Here is a 20353-nt window from a genome sequence, read left to right as displayed (position 1 = left end):
GTGTGCTACTCCTACAGCTATGTGCACACAGGGTGCAGATGTGCTGTTTCAGGAACTGATTTCTAAAGGGCACAAAGGTTAGGTTCTGCATTTGGCATTACATGTCTGCGGCTTCCGGCAATGTTTTGTCAGGAGCAATTGCCCTTTGTTGCCAAACTTTGCTGTTAAATTGGATCTTAACTCTTACTACACAGATAATTTTTCTTATGTATGTCCTCACTTGAGCACTTGCTGCTGCGTTTGTGCGGTTGATGCGAGGTCACCTGCAGTACAGAATAATTTGCTTTCAATGCCTGGGTCAGGGTATCAAATTCATCTTACTGAAACTGTCTGAGGGGACAAAGCCAGGGCTGGAGCAGGGTCCCCTAGGCTCCCCGTGCTGAAAGCCAGGCACACACAGCCCCTCACGACTGGGTGCCTTGGCCTCTTGTCTTGGGTCTTAATTCCTCACCTCTTTTATGTGTGATCAGTGGCAGGGATCTTTCCTGACTTGGAGAAAGAGAAATACGGGCAGTTGCAACTACTGCTTAGCATCTGCTGTCCCCCCGCAAAAGAGAGGAGATCTCTTTTGGTATCCTTGTGCTAAAACGTTAATCAATAAATAAATAATGCCTCTTGACAGAAGGATTGGAAAAAAAGGAGGGGGGGTGAGCGTGCAGTTCCTAAAAAAGTGTTTCCAAGGATACTAAGTGAATGCAAGGAGGGGTGCTGGAGCCTCACAGTTTTTCAATGCACTGAGCTGGTGCAGTTGGCAGCACTGTCCCACTGGCTGGACACACAGGCTCAGGCCGCGATTTGGCACAACCCTGGGGCTTCCCAGGCTCTGAAGTTCTTGCTTTGAGGATGAGAATGTGTTACCACCAGCCAGAAGACCGTCATCAGCCTCCCACCTTCTCTTATGCACCACGTCCACTTGACATGTCCTTCTATTGTTTCCACCTCACAGGTTTTGGTGAGGTTGTTTTTTTTTCCCGTGTTGGTTTAAGAAAAAAGGTGAAGGTTTCCGGAAGGCTGTTACCTGCCCTGTTCAGCTGTTTGATCCATTTAAATATGAAAACACTTTCCCCACACGCTCTTTCAGTTAGACAGTTGAGCTGGTAAAACCCTGCTGGCCCCCAGCTGCCTCAGGCCTGTAGCAACGGCCATGTTATTTTCCTGGTTTTAAATCACGATATTTTTCCAGCGGCTGTTTGGCAGCGGCTTTGACTTCACCAACTGCTTGTTGCCTTCGGAGTGAGAACCACCTGGGGGAGAATAAGAAAGGAATAAAAAAGCCACGTACCTCCCCGTCGGGGAATCGAACCCCGGTCTCCCGCGTGACAGGCGGGGATACTTACCACTATACTAACGAGGAACCGTACAACTGTGTAATCCCCCCTGGCCTCCAGATGGTTTCTCCAGGCTCACAGCCCGGTCTTGCGCCGGCCCCGCCCCTCGCGTTTCCCGGCGCGCCCCGCGCCGCCTCCCCCCGCAGTGCACCACGGGGGTTGTAGTACTCTTCGCGCTTTCCCCGCGCTTCACGGTGAGGCCGGAACTACGCCTCCCATGGGCCGCCGCGCGGACCCACCTCCCCCAATCCCGGCAGTGGGCGGGGCGACCGCGGCGTTATTCGGGGCCGCGCGGCAACGGGGCAGGCGGTGCGCGAGTCATGGCGGCGGAGGAAGACCCGTGCTCCTTCGCCTCGCCCTCCCGCTGTCTCACGCGGCACCTCTACCTGCGCTGCCGCGTGGACTTCGGTACGCAGGCGCTGCGGGGCACGGCGGCCTTCACCGCGCGCGCCGAGCGCGAGGCGCTGCGTTGCCTGGTAAGAGCGGGGTGGGGGGCGGGCGCGACCCCCGCGCAGGGGGCGGCTCGTGAGGGGAAGTGGGGCTGTCGGGATCTGTGCCCGGGAACGCTCCGTCTCCTCCTGCCTCAGTGTCGCTTTCCCTCAGACGTCTCCCCCCGGTCCTGCCTTCCCTCGCGCTGCAGTGGCGGAGTAGAGCATCTCCCTTATGAGGAAAGAGCTGGGGCTCTTTAGCTTGGAGGAGACTGAGAGGTGACCTCATTAATGTTTATAAATATGTAAAAGCTGAGTGTCACGAGGATGGAGCTAGGCTCTTCTCGGTGACAACCAATGATAAGACAAGGGGTAATGGGTTCAAACTGGACCACAAGAGGTTCCACTTAAATGTGAGGAGAAACTTCTTCTCAGTGAGGGTAACAGAGCACTGGAACAGGCTGCCCAGGGAGATTGTGGAGTCTTCTTCTCTGGAGACATTCAAAACCCGCCTGCACGCCTTCCTGTGTAACCTCACCTAGGTGTTCCTGCTCCAGCAGGGTGATTGAACTAGATGATCTTTTTGAGGTCCCTTCCAGTCTCTAATGTTCTGTGATTCTGTGATACAGCTGCTGTCAGCCACCACCTCAGCCTCCTCTGCCCCTTTGACCCGCTCTGACCAGACTCTCCTGCGGCCCTGGCATGCCCATCACCCCTGGCTGACAGCGCCTCACTGCCCCTGGGCATCCTGGGCTTGTCACGCTTCAAGCCAGCGCCGTGTGTAAGGGAAGGGCAGAAACAGGTGTTTTCCTGTTAAAATGGTGAAGAGCCCATTGCTGAAAAGAATCATAGAATCGTTTCAGTTGGAAGAGACCCTCAGGATCATAGAGTCCAACCGTAACAGATGGGAACCACAAAGATGGGAATAAACCAGTGAAAAGCTATGCCTATAACCTTTTCCCCTGTGTTTATAGCATGCCAGCTACTTTCTTGATTAGCTATGCAAATAAACGTATACACCTCTTTAGCTTTCCGTTACATGCAAAGTGAAGTTTGGGGTTTGTGATGTTTTTCTCTCAAGCTGGCTCCATCAGATCCGTTTGTGATTGGCACTGATTTTGGAGGAAGAAATCCATCTTGTTAATAGTGAAGATCAGAACTTCCATCATGCTGCGCATGGGAGTGCCGCATTATTTAATTCATCTTCTGTTGTTCGGAAGTCCTGATTCACAGTGGCAAGTTCCAGGATGGAAGCCTTGACAGGGGCCATTCTGTCATTCTCCTTATTTCATAGTAGCCCTGTGGAGACTTTTACCCTTGTAGTTTACCTAGTAAACTCTTGTATCCATTTCTGCGATCAGAAGCTGGTTTTCTTCTTCTTCCCACTCCAGTTTTGTAAGTTCAGTGCTGCTCTCTTAAAATGGTTTGTGCTACTCAACATAGTTACTCAGTTTTTCTGTTTTTTCTTAGTAAATACTTTTTCCTTCAGAGAGACTTGTGTTTAAGATTTGATGAGTGCTATGTTAATTATTACACTATTTAGCAAGTATGTAATATATTCTTCATTACAGGTCTTGGATACAAGAGACCTACAGGTATTTAAAGTGACTGTAAATGGACAGGATGCAAAATTTGGTTTTGGAGAAAAGCACAGTTTCAAGGGGGCCCCCTTGGAAATCACGCTGCCTTTTGAACTAAGAAGGTATACACTTCTGCCTATTCCTTTTGGTGTTTCCAAAATGCACTGTATAAGCGGTTTGTCTGCCTGCAAGGTTGTTATGTAGAGCTTGCTAAGGGAATTATAAATTATGGTGTTCCATTTGTTTCATATGTGACCTAGCAGTTGAATTTAATATTTGATTTCATTAGACAGCCAAAACTTTGGGAGTCTTTTTACCAGTCCCTAAGTCAAATGTCATGTACAGAACTACTTGCTAAAGTAAGTAGTGAATTGTGTAATGTATCACAATTTTTCTAGTGTTTCTCATCAGTAATATTCTTTCTGATTCAACAACCTGAATTTTGTCATGTTCAGAATTGCTACAGTATGGCACATATGCAGTTGAAGACCCTATTTTCCTTTTTCTGTAGAACTGCAGGCTACCACTGTGATTAGATAGTGTAGTCAATACAATGAAACTTATTATTTGAAAATGTGTTTTTAAGTCCAAGTCCCTAAAAACTGGAACTTGAGTTTTGGCAACATGATGAGGAATGAACTTAAACGTAATCTACCTCTTAAGTTGCATGGAATAAGATGATGATGCCAAATTTTTGGCAGTTTGCTTTGTATTTTTTACCTCCATGGTATCTTGCATGCCAAAGCTGAAAGCTGTAATTGTATATGGAGATTGCCTTGTTTGAATAAAGTTGTATACTAAGTTGCTTTTTATTGTTTTGTTTTCAGAACTGGTTAGTACCTTTACAAAGTCATGTCTTGTTTGTAATTTTTTTTTGTCACTTTTTTTTTTGTTCTCTGAATTAGTGCAGTTTAAAAACACACACAATGTGGAAGAGAAGGGAATGTCATACAATAGTCATCCCTTCTGCAGAAACACTTTTGATCTGATATGAAACTGAACAAATGAAATGCTTAAATAGACCGCAGCAGAAACATAGGCCTGTTTCTTTTGTTTGACTTTCAGCTTTTTTTTAATTGCTAGATCTCCTTATAAGAAAAAAAAGCAACAAAGAGGGAGTTATGAGCTGTGATCATAAGAATTTATAATCTTGTGTGAGATACAATCCCCCATGTAAATACTAATAAAACAGTGATAGGAAAGGGTAGGAGTTCCAACTGAGAGTTGGACTGTTCAGTATGCGATGTGCCTTATGATGATACAAATTATTCTTGTCAAATATGTACTTTGGAGTACTGGTTGTAAACCAGATATGTATACCTGGTCACCTTATCTAGGAGCCAACTCCTCTGATCAGCTGAAGTTTGTTCAGATTTATGGTTGGATTGTTAATTCCTGAGGGTTGCATGTATAAGCTGAAACGTTGTGATAACAGAAGTGATTTCGTGGCAGTGATAGTTTTGATACATTTTTAAATAACAAGAGCATGAATATATCAGGTTTGTGTGTGCTTGCTTGTTACCAAGCAGGCACTTGTCTGGTACAGAGCTGTTAGTTTTTCCTTTACAGCAGTTGTAAAACCCTGAATGAAATTTGAACATTTTTAATTTTTCTTGTTAACCTACTGTTAATAGGGTTTTCCAGTAATTGCTATTTTCAGTATTTTTTTTCTGTTTAAGGATCATACTTACAGAACATAACATTAACTGCAAAATTATTTTTTAATTTACAGAATACACAAATTCTATATTATTAAGACACCTATCATCTTATATAGGCTTTATTCACTTTTGCCTGTTCCAGTAGGTCTTTTTATATTTAACATGTACCATGTTAGATAGTTGTGACAAAACTATGTGGCTGTTCCATTAGTTTAAAGAACAAGTCCATGTTCGCCTTGAAGAGAGAAGAGGAAAAGTTTCTGCTTAGTAAAAACAGTAATAAAGTGTCTTAGAATGTTAAAATTGAAATAAGCCAGCTATTTTTTACGAGCATAATTGAAAAGGAAAAGTTTATTTTAATATGCTACTTGTTCTTATTTTTAGTGCTTTTGAGACAACACTGCAGACCTATTTTCTGGAAATCTTTATGGATGAATTTTGGTAGCAATCGGGAGTTGTGTCAAAACAGTCTGACTTTTTCCTCTTACACAGGGGACAAGAAGCAATTATTGAAATCTCCTTCGAAAGCTCTCCAAAGTCTTCAGCTCTCCAATGGTTTACTCCAGAGCAAACTTCTGGAAAGAAACACCCATATCTCTTCAGCCAGTGTCAGGTTGAGCGGACTGTTTTTTTTTTTAAGCTTGTTGTTTACATATCATAATAATTCCCTCTGGTTTCCAAAGAGCTGGAGAAGGCGGCAGGTAGAGGAAAATACAGTAACCCATAACTTCTAATTGTGTGTGTTGAATGTCCTAAATGGAAACAATAAATCAGGATATTGCTGAGATTTTATGATATGTTTGCAATTTAATAATTCCAGAACTGCTTTACCCTCTCCAGTATTCTTGTTGAAGAACATGCAGTCCTTTGCAATCAATATACGTGGGTATTGATCTGCCTTACCTACCATTATTTCTTTTAGAAAAGCCTTAACTGTGAAAACTGCTGTAAGTGATAGGATGTATTGGTTTGTAGATAATTCTCTGGAGGAGCTGTATAGATATCCAATCTAATATGTTAGTTGGATTTATTCCTTTTGTATTAGAAAGATTGTTATGTTTTATCTTTTTTTGTTTTATTTCCTCTCCAGGCTACCCACTGCAGAGCCATCTTTCCATGCCAAGATACACCTGCTGTGAAACTAACCTACTATGCAGAGGTAGATGAACCTAAGTCACCTGTCTCTAAATAAAAACTACTACTACAATGGCTGAAATTTTATTTTTATGTAGCTGCTGACATGTGGCCTAAAAGAAAAATAAAGTATATTGACTTTTAGCTTAATGTGCCAAAAGTGGCACTTCTCTAGCTTTGTAATTTTCTTTTACATAAATCTATCATCTCTTTTTTTCATTTAAGTATGTCTTTATTTCCAAAAGACAAAAAAAAGTGCTGTAGTAGAAAGAAATACATTCTTAAATCAGGAAAATCTGACAGTAAAACAACAAAGAGTGCTGTAAAGTAAAAATACTTGAAATGACTCTAATCTGTGCCTTAAGTAATATATTTTGGTGCATACCTGGGGGATCTTTGGAGTCCTGGCATAAATAGTCTGATTGTTTTAAGGAAGCAAAAAGTGAGTTGTGCAATGTGACATTACAACTTGGTACTCTAACAGTAGTTTAAAAGTTTTGCTTTCTTCAGAGGTAGTCCTTCTGGTTAATTAATTATTGCCAGCCTTTAAGACAAAATTTTCTGTATGCCTTGTATTCTACTTGAGGGGGAGCACTTAACAAAAGAACAAATCTGGGCTACTCTTTTTGCTGTTGCGGCTTGTATGTTGTATAATCCTGTGTGCCACTTGAGTTCCTCACAGTCAGGTAACCTTTCAGATATCCGTTCCTAAAGAGTTGGTGGCTCTTATGAGCGCGAATCGCGAGGGAGAGATGCCCGACCCAGAGGACAGCAGTCGGAAGATATATCTCTTCAGTCAGAACGTAAGTGCTCCAAGCTAGTAAACAGGTGCCTAAGGTCTTATTCTGAACTCCTGCAGTTCACAAGCACTTCAGATATGGTTTTGATATCACAATAAATCACATGACTTACAATGGGCCTTTGTCACTAGAAATATGAGGTGTTATAAATCTCCAGTTCTGAAAAGTCAACCTGTTGGTGCTGGTGACGTTTACTTCTTGTTTTGGCATTGCCAGAAAAGCCAAATTTGAGTTTTGAAAATGTTTAGTATACTCAAAGCTAGTACTGTCAAAACCTTTTCTGTCTGCACTGATTCTTGGGAAATAATGTGTGGACTTGAATAACATGGGAGCGAGTTTTGAAAAACAGATCCTGCAGATTTTAAGCTTACCAAGATCTTAGCAGTGAAGCTGTACAGTTGAACTGATTTTAACTTGAAGTTAAGCAAATTCTGACAACAGAGGTTAAAAGTCACTGTTCTCAGGATGAAGTTTTATTAAGTAGTTCAGCTAGTTTAATGATTCCCCTGCTCCTAAAGTGACAGTCTCAATTTACTGTCCTAGCTTTTTCGTTCTCACAGCTCTTTGGGTTACAGTTCTGATGTTTATAGGATCTCTTGGTGATGCTAGTTCATTTTGCTGAACAAGCAGATAAAAATTAATGTAAGTTTAAAAAAGAAATTTGTTTTAGCAAGCTGATCTGGGTTGCTGAGGGTCTGAATAAATGCAAGGAGGAATGGAATTGTGTGACTATGTGAGAGAAGAGGGGAACTTACTCTGAACTGCAGCAGCTGTTGGGTTGATTTGGCTGCTGCATGGAACCTGAGAAGGATGGGAGGGGAGAGAAAGAAAAAACTGTCACCTTATCTCTGAGTTTTTCGGTATGTGGTGTTCTGCCTTCTCTGGAGAGCCAAAACATTTGCCACTCTCCGTCTAGTGTGTAAGGCTTCTGTGTGGTATGTTATCTGGAAATACACTGTGAAGCTGGGTGAACCTGTACAAAGAATAACATTTAATCTAATTGAAATTATACCACGCTTTCTCATACAGAAAACCGTTAGATTAATTTGTTAGAAAAGGCATGTGTTTCATTAAACAAAAAAGTCAAATGCATTAAGCACAAAATATATAAGTGAAAAAAGACAAATGCATTAAAAAAGATGTACACGTCATCCAACAGACAAAACCATGAGACTGACTTGCTAGAAAAGGCATGTGCTTCATTAGATGAAAGAGATAAATGCAGCAAGCTCTTGGATTTGTATGTGTGCAGGGCTTACCGAAAACCACTTTTTTTTTCTCCTGCATGTCCGCGCTGGTAGAAAGTGCAGTGGAGAGCACCTTCTGTAAAAACAAACTTGTAACCCAACAAGCCTTGGGATTTGAATTCATTTCAAAATTTCAGATTAGCAAATTAGTCAATATATCCCTACATTTTAATGCCAAACTTTCAACAACCTGTCTATAACACAAGTCAAAGGATGTAAATCTTTCAAATTGTGTGTTCTGTGGATTAATATGTAAAATTAAAACACATATGATGTATATTTTAATGAGTGCTGTTGAAATGGTTTGGGGATGATAAATGGTGGAATAAAATGTTTTGAAATGTTGTCTTGGAGTAGTTATGCTTTCAAGTCATACTAATTTAACATTCTTTAGTCAGATAAAATGGAACTCTTACAGGGATGGCTGTACTATCTCTTTCTGTTTCCAGAGCAGTAAGAGAAAGCATTTCTCTATAAAGATACTTTGGATTTTTTTTCCCATTAAAGTAACAAATATTTAGAATTTATTTTCATTCCAATCATGGAAACCAAATTTATATGTTTTGATTTTTGCTGAAATTTTGTATCCATAAATATTCTTGTTTACTTGAATTCATTAAAACTCTTCTTTCTGTGTGATACAACTGCCTGTTATCTGAGCATCATCTCTTAAATTCTCCCTCCATAGAATTTCATGGAACTGGAATGAATATGGAAAACTGTCTTTCTTTTGAACAGTAACCAAACCAGTGGCATTTTTGTATGCTCTTATGTATGCAGGTTTTTTCAAACAGAGATGATGCTTGCAATTTTGTGGCCTTTGCATGAAACATCTATGAAACAAGTACTTCTTGTAGATACAGGAATGTCATTTGGGGAGGAAAAAAAAAACCTTTATTATAACATAGGCAGGAAACTGGAGGAAATGTGCATGCTTCTTTATTTATATATCTTTGTTTTCCTTTGAGTGAATCAATTGTGTTGATAGCTCACATTACAAATAAGATTTCTTTTTTTTCTCTTGTTCTCCATTAGGTTCCCATACCTTGCTATTTGATTGCTTTAGTGGTTGGAGCTTTAGAAAACAGGTGAGTGAATCTGCACAAAGTATAAACATTAATAATCATAATAAATCTTTAGTGTTATCTCTTCTTTTTTGTTTCTTGGTATTGTTTCTAGTTTTAAAAGATCTTAGGAGTTCAATAAATATGTTTATTTGCATCAAACTGCAGGTATCATGATTCACTCTTGCATCATTTTTTCTATAGAATATATTTTGCCATAAGTTAAAGAAATGCCATGAAGAGTTTGGGATTTATTTGAACCACTTAAGGGCGTTTTCTAGCTTAGGGGATCTTTTTCCTCCAGTAACAGATAAGCTTTGTCATGTACAAAAAGTATAACATGATAGCTTCAGCCTCGTTGTTCACCTGCACAAGGGCATGTTAATCTAGCCCATAATAATGCTTTTATATTAGAGCTTTACAGCATTCTGAAATCTGTAGATGTGCTTCCTATTTGTTCTGAACAGTGGATGTGTGGTTTGTTTTTGCTAAAGTTTTACTTTAGCAGTGGAGAGTGAAAAGAGAGGAAGAATCTCTAATGAGTTTCTTCAGCAATGTGGGTTGCTCACGAGCACAGTTAAACATATGCTCTGCGAATTAGTTTCCCATGGACTTTTTTCCAGTTCATAGTGTCTTAGTGGCAATTTTACTTTCAACAGAAAGATTGGCCCAAGGACACTGGTGTGGGCTGAGAAGGAGCTAGTGGATAAATCAGCCTATGAATTTGCTGAGGTGGGTAACTGACAAAAAATGTTTTGTAAACTGACTTTTTCACATAGTATTGGAAAAGGAACAGACTGTAGTTCAGTGTTTTGTTTATCTATAGTGCTTTCCCTACTTCAACCCCCTCAAAAAAGCTGTTCTTCTGTCACAACACAAAACTAACACTGAATGTGAATATTGATAGTGTCTTATACTTGTTTTGCATGGGGGACATCCCAAGGTGAAAGAGAAGGAAATGTGGGATTAATAGCTTATAACTTGTTCAGTTTCATTAGTCAGAAGTCATGTTAGAAACTAGTATGAATTCTTGTTCCAGGCTGAAGCTATGCTGAAAGTAGCAGAAGATTTAGCAGGACCTTATGTATGGGGGCAGTATGATTTGTTAGTCTTGCCACCTTCATTTCCTTACGGTGGTATGGAGAATCCTTGTCTTACTTTTGTAACTCCAACGCTTTTGGTAAGTAACACTGATAAAATTCAGCTTTTTCTGAGGGCTTCCTAATCCGTCAAGTGAAGGATATCAATCCCCAAATTGGATTAATCTTCCCCCTAGAAAGAACTCTAAATGTTCTTGCCTCCTTTGGAGTTGCAAATCATAGATGAAACTGCATTAAGTGGTATATTTTGAGGTTTACTTAAACTGACAACTGCCTTGTCTTTTTTTTTTTTTTCAGGCAGGTGATCGATCTCTATCAAATGTAAGTGCAAAATAGCTTCATGTCCTCAAGTAGGACACAGTTTGAAGTTGTGTCTTACATTCCTTTGTAATAGATACCTGAAAACTTGGTCTCATGTTCATTGGGGGAATTAAAAGTTAAGGCAGTAACTCAAGAAGTCTTAAAAGTGATTTTTAGTTCTGAGTAAAGGCTAGAAAACTGGAGACATATCTATACCTGTCTATACACTAGAACTCATATTGTGTAGTTTTCTTTTAAAGTTAAAATGATCAGTATTATTTGAGTAAATTCTGGTTTTTTTTCTGGAAAACTGAGTACCATGGATGTTGTTTTTTCTCATATGTCTTTCTACTAGACTGATTAAAAAAATTCCTTATCACAAGAATACTGAAATACTTGACACTGATACTTTTTAGTCTATCTTGAATCATTATTCTTCTAGAGGTGACTGTTTTTCTTCCTTTTTGATATTTTAGAACATCCCAGCACTGTAGAAGTTGCTTAGTGAGAAAGCAGTACTAGTCCATTACTTGACATGGATCCACTATTCTGAAATGTGATTTCATAGTAAAGTACCTACACCATGCTACCAGAGGAACTATTTTTGTTGATCAGTGTGGCTCTGACTTGCGGGCTGGACATTCAAAATTATTTCTGGAGAAGATTCGGTAGGATAGTGTTAGTCCTCTAAATAAAAATTATATGGATAAGTTAAACAGTGCTGTTAATGCTAACTGACTTTGGGAATGCAGTGCAGTAAATGAGATCCCCGTAGGAATTTTTTTCTTTCTATTGGGATTTTGATGTTCTTTTTCCAGAGGAGTATTAATGGTAGATCTGTCACTGTTTTCTTTGTTTTAGGTTATTGCTCATGAAATCTCTCACAGCTGGACAGGAAACTTGGTGACAAACAAAACATGGGAGCATTTTTGGTAGGTGTGATGTTCAATGCAGTACGTATCCTATTTTGAAATTAATCTGTGAAGAGACCAACTAATTTTGTTATGCCATTCTACCAGTGCTGATTTTTATCAATGTATTTCCAGGCTGAATGAGGGGCATACTGTATACCTGGAACGCAGGATTGGTGGTCGGTTGTTTGGTGAGCAGTTCAGGCACTTCCAAGCCCTAGGAGGTTGGAGGGAACTGCAGAATACGGTAAATATTTTTAAAGTTATGATAACTTTATGTTTAGGCATATATCTAAATAAAATAAAGCTGATTTCATGTGGCCATGCTATTCCTGATACAAGCCAGGATGCTGTTGGCCTTTCCGGTCACCTGGGCATACTGCTGGCTCATATTCAGCCGGCTGTCAGTCAATACCACCAGGTCCTTCTCCACCAAACAGCTTTCCAACCACTCTTCCCTGAGTCTGTAGCACTACCTGGGGTTGTTGTGACCCAAGTGCAGGACCTGGCATTTGGCCTTGTTGGTGCTCATACAATTGGCCTCAGCCCATTGATCCAGCTGGTCCAGATCGCTCTGTATGGCCATCCTACCCTCCAGCGGATCAACACTCCTATCCAATTTGGTGTCATCTCTGAACTTATTGAGGGTCCACTCAATTCCCTCATCCAGATCATTGATAAAGAGATTAAACAGAACTGGCCCCAATACTGAGCCCTGGGGAACACCACTTGTGACTGGCCACCAATTAGATTTGTCTAGTTAGCTTTTGTAATACTTTCTTATTAGGTGACGAACAAGGTGTATAATCTCTTTTGAAGTTAATAGCTTAATGTGCTCTGAGATAAAGCTTTTTGAACTTTTCTAAGCTGTTCTGTAAGGAACATATTTATAGATTCTCAGTTGTTCTGGGTACAGCTAAATGGCAATATTACCTGTTAGCATCCTGATAAGCTGTTGTAAGCTTGTCAAAATTATCTGCAAGCATGACCATCAGAATTTCAAATGCCTCATGCAAGTAACTGTTTTTTTTCCTGTGTACTGTGTGATAATTGGGTATATTCCTAATCTCTTTGCTGTCTAGGAGGGTTGTTTAGTTTTGTGTTTATGCAGCATAGTTAAACTGTAGTTTTTCAGGTTTCCAACCTGTGATATTTCCAACCCTCATTCAGTTTGGTGGTGCAACTTACCTGATTTACTATGAATATTTCCTCACTGCATTTTATGCTTTATGCTACCCTTTATATCAAGTAGTTTAGTTTGTTAACAAAGGGATAAATATAGCTTATTAGGTGCTCGTCATTGTGACAGACATGAGACAGCTGTAGCACAGGGTGATTGATTTTAACATCTTTCTGCTTGATATGTGCTCAGACACTGATAAAATGAGGAAAAAAAAGTTTAGTAAACTACCTTTTGTGCAGATTCAGAACTTCCAGAATAAGAATGAGAAATAATGCTTTGAAATGAGGCCATCTTAGTTTTGGATGGATTTTACCTTAATAAATAATATTAGTAGTGATTTCCAATAGTGCTGGTTTTCCTAGATGAATATATTTTCTGGTGTCTTTGTCACAGATAAATACTCTTGGAGATAAAAATCCTGTAACTAACCTCGTCCCTAATCTGCATGGAGTAGATCCTGATGCTGCCTATTCATCTGTTCCATATGAGAAAGGCTTTGCTTTGCTTTTTCACCTTGAACAACTTCTTGGAGGACCAGGTAAGTAAGTGTTAGTTAGACTTGATATATCCTTGTTTCCCATTTTAAATTCAAACACTGAAACAATTTGGTTTTTAACTGTTAGATGTCTTCACTGGCTTCTTGAAGGCTTACATTCAGCAGTTTGCTTATAAGAGCATAATAACCGAGGACTGGAAGAAGTTCTTGTACTCCTACTTCAAGGACAAGGTTGGGTAGTATTTAAAACTAATTGCTTGAAACCTTTTAGTTGTGTGAAACTATGGCATTGCTAAGGAACTAGTTCTTTATCTTTCTCTTCCTTATTTCAAGATCTTAATATGGTGTAGTCTGACATCTTATGAAGATGGGTTTGCATTATGATGCATTTTTTTATTCCCTAGAAGGGAATATTTTGTTTTGAAGTAATTGGTTATTTGGAGGGATATTTAAAGAAAAAAAAAGAATTGAAACTAGTTTTCATAGGATATGCTTTTCTCTAAAAATAACATTTTAAAATTGAGGGAGAATTTGTGTTGCTTTGTAGGTAGATGTTCTTGACAAAGTTGATTGGAATGCCTGGTTTCATGCTCCAGGAATGCCACCAGTGAAGCCTGCGTAAGCTGTGTTCTTTCATAGTTCATTTCTTCCTTTTCCAGATGGCACACAATTTTCTGAACAATTGTGAAGCAGTTTGTAAACATGGTGAAAGTCTTCCCACAAAAGTTTTATTAGAAAATGTCTTAGTACTATGTAGAATTTTATATATATGCATATAGAATTAAAAAACGACACTGTTAATATTTTCAGTGTTTTGTTCTGGTAGAAATTCATTTTGCTTTGAAAGTTGCCAGGAAGGATTGTTTTTTTTCTGACAGTTTGCTACCAAAATAGTATCTTCCCAGCTATATTATATGTATGAACATATATGCTCAGAAGTTTTGATCATTTTAGGAATGTCTAGGATCAAGGGGTAGTGTCACTTATGCACAAGAATATTGAAATACTTGACACTGATACTTTTAATATGTTTTATTATAATAGATCTCTTATAAATTGTGTTGCAATATTGAGTTCAAGCATATAACAAACAACTGTGGAGCCATTTGAAAATAATTTTTAAGCATTCCTATAGACGTATTACAGGAGCTTTTTGTGTTTCCAAAATGTGATCCTTTGTTTTTAATATTTTGCAGGTATGATATGACACTATCAAATGCTTGTGTTGCCTTGAGCCAAAGATGGATCCAAGTGAGTGGAAAGAATGCTGAAGTGTTTGTATCTTGAAAAGCTAGTTTTCTTTATACAAAGTGAGGCATTCTCTTCTGAAATGTATAATTTGTTGAGACAGGATCTGTTTATGGTGGAATATGGCTGCCAGGGGTTTTGCGTTTCGTAGAGTAGCCTTTCATCATAGAGTCTGTGGAGTTGCTGTGACTTCTGTACATGAAGTGCTGTGCATACTTCAGCAAGGCATACACACAGAGCCAGAATTTTGTTACATGGATATATTAACTAAACTAAGAATATTCTTATATTCTTTATGAAACCGTGATATTATGGCTTGATTTTAAAAATTAATGCCAAGGTATCTCTGCCAATTATATTGTATTAGCAATCATTCCCCTACATTATACAGGAGCCTAGTATGCCTTTCTCATCAAAAACCAAAATACATAAATCATAACTACTGGCTAATACCATACAATTCTCTCACAATTTTAGCCATAAAACTCATACACCTACTAGAGAGTTCAGCATAGTTCCTTTTGTTGGCTCTATGGCTTTTCACTCTACTCGTATGTTATCTTCAACTTTCTTCTTCAGTATTGCTTTGCATATAAAAAGTATTTGATTTTTCACTTAACAGAATGACAGTGGAGACAGAAGGATCAATGGAGATGAAACAAGTGAAAGTTGAAAAATACAAAGTGTCAAGAGAGTAGCTTAAGTCCCTCCCTTCCCATTCTTATAACATCCTGCACAAATACAAATCAGGACCTCGTTATGTGGAATGGCCCAATAGTAAATGCAGATATCCAAACAAAAAATTACACCTGATTGTAATACCTTTGAAATACCTATTAAAAACTTAAGTAACCATTCTCTTTTAGGCAAAAGAGTGTGATTTGAGCTCATTCAGCTCAGCAGACCTGAAGGAAATGTCATCTCATCAGTTGATTGAGTTCCTGGCACAGTTACTTCTGGAAGTAAGTTTGCATTTATGGTAACATGATTCAGGTATCAGAAAAACAGACACAGAAGCCCAAGTGTACTTTGGAATTAAATTGTCCATTTTGTTTTAAGTTTTGCTAAAATAAACTGCTCTCATCATACGTAGTTATGAAGACCTTCAGCTGTGCCTCCCTGATAATGTCTGACTCTTCAGCTAATGAGCAACATGTAGAGTATTGTGGTTTGAAAGGTAAAAACCAAAATCATAAGGTGCTTGAGTTTGTCTCTATTTGATGTAATAGCAAATAAGCTATAAATAGAATAAAAATACTTCCAGTTTTGAATGTTTTGGTAGTACTGGATATAGGAATTTGCTGACATTTATTCCTCATACCTTCCCTAAAACTATGAGAAGGTGAAAGAAACAAATACAAGTATTTGTCATGATAAGCTTTTAATTCCTTTGTAGTGTCAATCTTGAATGAACCTGTTTACTTTTGAAGTATGTGTATGGAAGTGTTGCCTCTGGCTTATTCTGACTACGCAATTTCCTTTTCCAGGCCCCTCTTCCAGTGTCGCATGTCAAACGAATGCAGGAAGTATATAACTTCAATGCTATAAACAATTCTGAAATAAGATTCAGGTTTGTTCTAGCAGGGGCATTTTTCTAATCTTAAATGTTTTCATAAAGCAAACTGTCCTGCTTCTTAAGTTGTCTGAGACAGACTGTTGTACAGAACGGGTGCAGGGGCTTGGGGGCGTGTTGTTGTTGGGGATTGTCGTGGAAGTGCATGTGCAATTATGCTTGCCAGAGTGGTTATTCTGTTACTTATAAATCGGGTAAATGTAGTCTAGTAGAAGAACTGGAAGTGAGCAGTTAATTAGGGGTGCTTTGTTTTCATCTGTTGTGCTAGCAAAGGAACCTGATGACCTGATAACTTATTTGAGGGGTGGTATTCAATAATGCAATAGCAAGCATCTCTGTGACTCAAACATGCTTGCAAAACATTTTAAAAAAACTTAGCCAGGAACAGGTCTCCTGGACTTACCTAATCAGTTCTGCTGATGTCCAGCATTTTTTCAACACAACTGGGAACTTTGTCATATTTTAATGCTTGCTATCACAAAGCTTTTGCCTCCTCAAAAAAATAAGTAAATATCGAAGTTCCTAAACAAGTAGGAAATGCTGCTAGCTCGATGGCGTGATTCTTGTGCCATCCTAATTTCTTCTATTTTGTATTTGTACATTGTGTTTACATGTTGCTTGTTAAAAAAAGGTATCGTTGAGGATGTAAATAATCTTTGCAAATATCTTAAAGTATTGTGTGTTTTGCTGCTGTTATGTACTTAGATACGTTTGCAATAGTGACAGTTATTCTGCCATAACTAACTTAGAGTTCCTTGTTTCTTATTAACAAAGCTAAGTATTTTAAACATACAGCATATTTTCTACTTCTTGTAATAAGGTCAATTTCTTCTTATTTTTAAAACAAAAGCGGCACATGCCAGTTGCTGTTGACATTTTGTTTGGATTTTTTGTTGTGGTTTTATTTTTTTAATCACTTGGTCGAATGCGACAAGTGCTGTATCATTCGGCTCTAATTCTGAGTTGTGCAATGGCACACTACTATAATATAAAATAAATACTTAGTTCCAGAAAATAATCAGACCATTTTGGAGGAAATTTGAAGTATTTTTTTCTTATTTTATACAGAAGTCCTCTTTTGTAATGTGCTAGTCAGACACTAAATACTTTATGTTGAATTTAGCTCGAAACCCATTCCTGTGATGATACAGCACTGCTCAGGGTATTTATGGGAACAGAATCATAACTAACCACTGCAATTGAAAATGAAAGTATAAATTTTCTTTTTTCTTCTTTTTCAGATGGCTGCGCCTGTGCATCAGGTCCAAGTGGGAAGAAGCTATTCCTCTGGCTCTAAAAATGGCAACAGATCAGGGCAGGATGAAGTTTACTCGACCCTTGTTCAGGTAAAAGTAATCTCCAAACTGTAGGAGCCCAGGCTGTTGGCATTTTTAATACAGCAGAATGTATAATATTTGCCATTCTATGTGTACTTGTTATGCTTCAAAGCGATATAATACAGAGTTTTCTATATACTGTGAAAAAGCTTTATCTTCGGAGTTGCTTTCCACTTGCTGACTTTATTAATAATCTCCCAGTGTGCACCTTAATGTGAGGCCTTCAAGGGAAAAGTGAAACTTTGAGAAAATCCCCATTGTACTGTTTTCATAGAGTTTTGTAATGGTGTTTTGTTTGGTTGGTTTTTTTCTCTCCTTTCTTTTCCAGGGACCTCTACAATTTTGACAAGTCTCAAGATCTGGCTGTCAAGACATATCTGGAGCATAGAGCCTCAATGCACCCAGTCACTTCAATGCTTGTGGGCAAAGACTTGAAACAAGATCAGTGACAAATTTATGGATTTCTTTGGAATTTTCTTCTTACTGAAAGAAGAGACTGATTTCACAAACTGCTGATATGTGCGCTTGATTATGCCGTTAAATGCTCTGCTGCTTTGGTACTAATTTAGCTTAAATTGAACTTTCCGGATCAGGTTCAGTACTTTCTATTTTGCACTTCCAAGTAAAACAGCAAAATTGTTAAATCTCTGAAATTGTCAGAATGGTTTTGTTACGAGCAGTTTTTAGAACACACAGAAAATCCGTTCTGAGATGTAATAATTTGTCAATAATGGAATTCAAACCCATGGAAAATTAACTGATGGATGCTATAGCTCTTTGTGCACAGCTTTCTTTTTCTATCAACATGGTTGAAACTTCAAGTATCTGAAGACTAAAAAAAATAAATTTTTTCATTGTCTGCTTGTCTGACTGTTGATCTGTATGAAAAGTTTTCAAATAATAGTTTTGGTTTATTTGCTCTTCTTTGTGGTGGGAGAAATTTTGCTGGTGGGTTCAGGAGGACTACGAAGACCTAAGTGCATCCCAACATTCTAGTGTTAGAGCAGAATTTCTCTCTAGCCATGTTTGTCATGGCTTTGTTCTGTTACTCAATTGTTTGCATTAATCATATCATGATGGTTTTTAGTTATTCCTGTTGAATCCTATGCTGTGCACTAATAGTTGTCTGAAGTATGTCAGTCTTTTCTTTTTTTAGCAAACCTGGAAATTTTGCCAGATTTCAGATTTAATATCTTGCTATGCTTTTAGTAACCTGAATTATTTCAACCCATTACATATTTTCAAAGCTTCTAATTATTGCAGGAGTACTAAAGCCCAAGTCTTTCCTTCCCCCATTTGACTTTCTTAATATATGCATTTTTTTATAATAACCAATTCTGGGCACTACCACTTAGGCTAATATAACAACTTTGAAATAAAGTGTGTTTCTTTTAAGTGCTGCAGTGTTTCAGGTCGATGGTTTAGGTGACACTTGTGAATACTGCCATCCACAGGTGGTTTTTTGAAGTGAGTTTGAGAACAACTGCATAAATTAAATCTTATGAGGTAGAGGTAACGCCCTAACAAGGAGTAACAAAAAAAGTGTGCTATTTTAGAGGAAGAAGATGTCAAATCTAGTTCATGACAAAAGGTTTGGATTTAGTAATAGTGCACAGAGTGGGAGTAGAGAGTCTGTCAGTCAATTTGTACTGATCAACACTGGGATCAGAAATAAGCTTTAGAGTAGATGAAGTTACGTACTTTACCAGGAGATAATTTTTTGCTTGCTGGCAGCTCTAATATAAACTATAGCATGAACATATCTTCTTGGTTTTTATTGATTCAAGGCATCCTGAGCTCCTCCATTCAACTTTAGTCTTTATATGTCAAAGTAGTTTAAATAAAAATGATAGAAAAGTTAACTCCTAGGTGACTGAGCTTCAAAAAGTTTAAATTCTTTCTATGCATGTTGTGACACTCAGCTTTTAAAACAACAAAACACTACACTATTTTTGTTCCCCAAAAAAGCCAATCTTCTTGTGCATAAAGAACTTACAGGCTTTCTTGTGTTGAGGACCCAGTGAGCCATTTGTTCTGCTCTTCTGAATGAGTAATGACTTCTGTTGGGGAAAACTCACAGAAAATAATTTTTCTGTATTTCGGGTTAGAAATTTACACAGTTCCTTTTAACTCACTCCCAAAATCTAATTAGACTTCTTCCACAGCATCACCTGAATGAACAGGGATTCTCTCAAAATTACATTCTCAGGTGAGGCTCTGGTGGGAGGAAGGGGTATTGAAAACTCCTTTGTTTTAGAAATGTTTTAAGTTACTAGTTTTGGGGTAACATTTTGTCATAAAAGCCCATATATCATATACAGTGATTTGACAGTCGGAGTTCATGCTGTCAGATAATCCTGGTTTCAGAAAAAAGAAACAGTGTCAGTCATGGCTCTCACTAGTGGTGTCCTGCTCTGCTGGAACAGCATCTCCCACACAGACACTTCCACCGATGGGTGTCTAGTTAAAATTCCCTACAATAATTCCCCCCAGTAAATACACTTTATAGTAGTCCCTTGATCTGGGAACACTATTGTGGGGAACATGGACTGAGTTGTTCTTGCCTTTGAAGACAAAGGTATCTGCGGTTTCTGTGTAGAGATGGTTATTGCCTAACTTTATTTTTGTACCTTCTTAAAAGGTATTTCTCCACATATTTTCTCTTTTGCATCTGCCTGCAAAAGAAGCATGATATAGCAGCACCAGGCTTGCTGCCATGCAGGTGTGGCCTAATATTTGTTGCTGCCTGGTGCAGCAAAATTTTCCGGAGCAGAAGGGAAAGGTCAATGGAAATTCCTGAACTCTTTTCTCACCTACAATACAAAATTATCATCTCAAAACTTTAGTATGGGACTGAGAGCAGCAGGCTTGCTTCCTCCACTGCCTTGCTTGTATCTTACTCTGAATAGAGATATAAAAGCAGTATAATCCAGTCTCCTTTCAATCTTAGCAGCCATGAGCAA

At 38.5% G+C, this 20353-nt stretch overlaps 1 protein-coding gene, 1 long non-coding RNA gene and 1 other non-coding gene across 3 annotated transcripts; 1 reads left to right on the top strand and 2 right to left on the bottom strand.

The window, feature by feature from the left end:
* Window positions 1–1159: 1159 nt before the first annotated feature.
* LOC139827073 (uncharacterized) lies at window positions 1160–1424 on the bottom strand. The gene is made up of 2 exons (XR_011737261.1): window positions 1338–1424; window positions 1160–1244 (listed from the first exon to the last, which is right to left on the bottom strand). It is a non-coding gene; the product is annotated as an uncharacterized lncRNA (long non-coding RNA).
* Window positions 1283–1354, bottom strand: TRNAD-GUC (transfer RNA aspartic acid (anticodon GUC)). Its single transcript has one exon. It is a non-coding gene; the product is annotated as a tRNA-Asp (tRNA).
* Window positions 1425–1592: 168 nt separating the features above from the next.
* LTA4H (leukotriene A4 hydrolase) lies at window positions 1593–18249 on the top strand. The gene is made up of 19 exons (XM_065858776.2): window positions 1593–1804; window positions 3328–3458; window positions 5490–5610; window positions 6088–6156; window positions 6830–6934; window positions 9214–9266; window positions 9902–9974; window positions 10282–10422; window positions 10640–10663; window positions 11504–11574; window positions 11689–11800; window positions 13130–13274; window positions 13360–13463; window positions 13780–13850; window positions 14429–14483; window positions 15347–15442; window positions 15968–16050; window positions 17295–17399; window positions 17719–18249. Exons 1-19 carry the CDS (start codon window positions 1649–1651, stop codon window positions 17837–17839), a joined length of 1836 nt encoding a protein of 611 aa, XP_065714848.1. The 5' UTR covers window positions 1593–1648; the 3' UTR covers window positions 17840–18249.
* Window positions 18250–20353: the final 2104 nt, after the last annotated feature.

This window comes from Patagioenas fasciata, chromosome 1 (assembly GCF_037038585.1).
Source record: "Patagioenas fasciata isolate bPatFas1 chromosome 1, bPatFas1.hap1, whole genome shotgun sequence".
NCBI lineage: Eukaryota > Metazoa > Chordata > Aves > Columbiformes > Columbidae > Patagioenas > Patagioenas fasciata.
The sequence above is the reverse complement of the archived record's forward strand: the minus strand, read 5'-3'. Positions and strand labels throughout refer to the sequence as shown.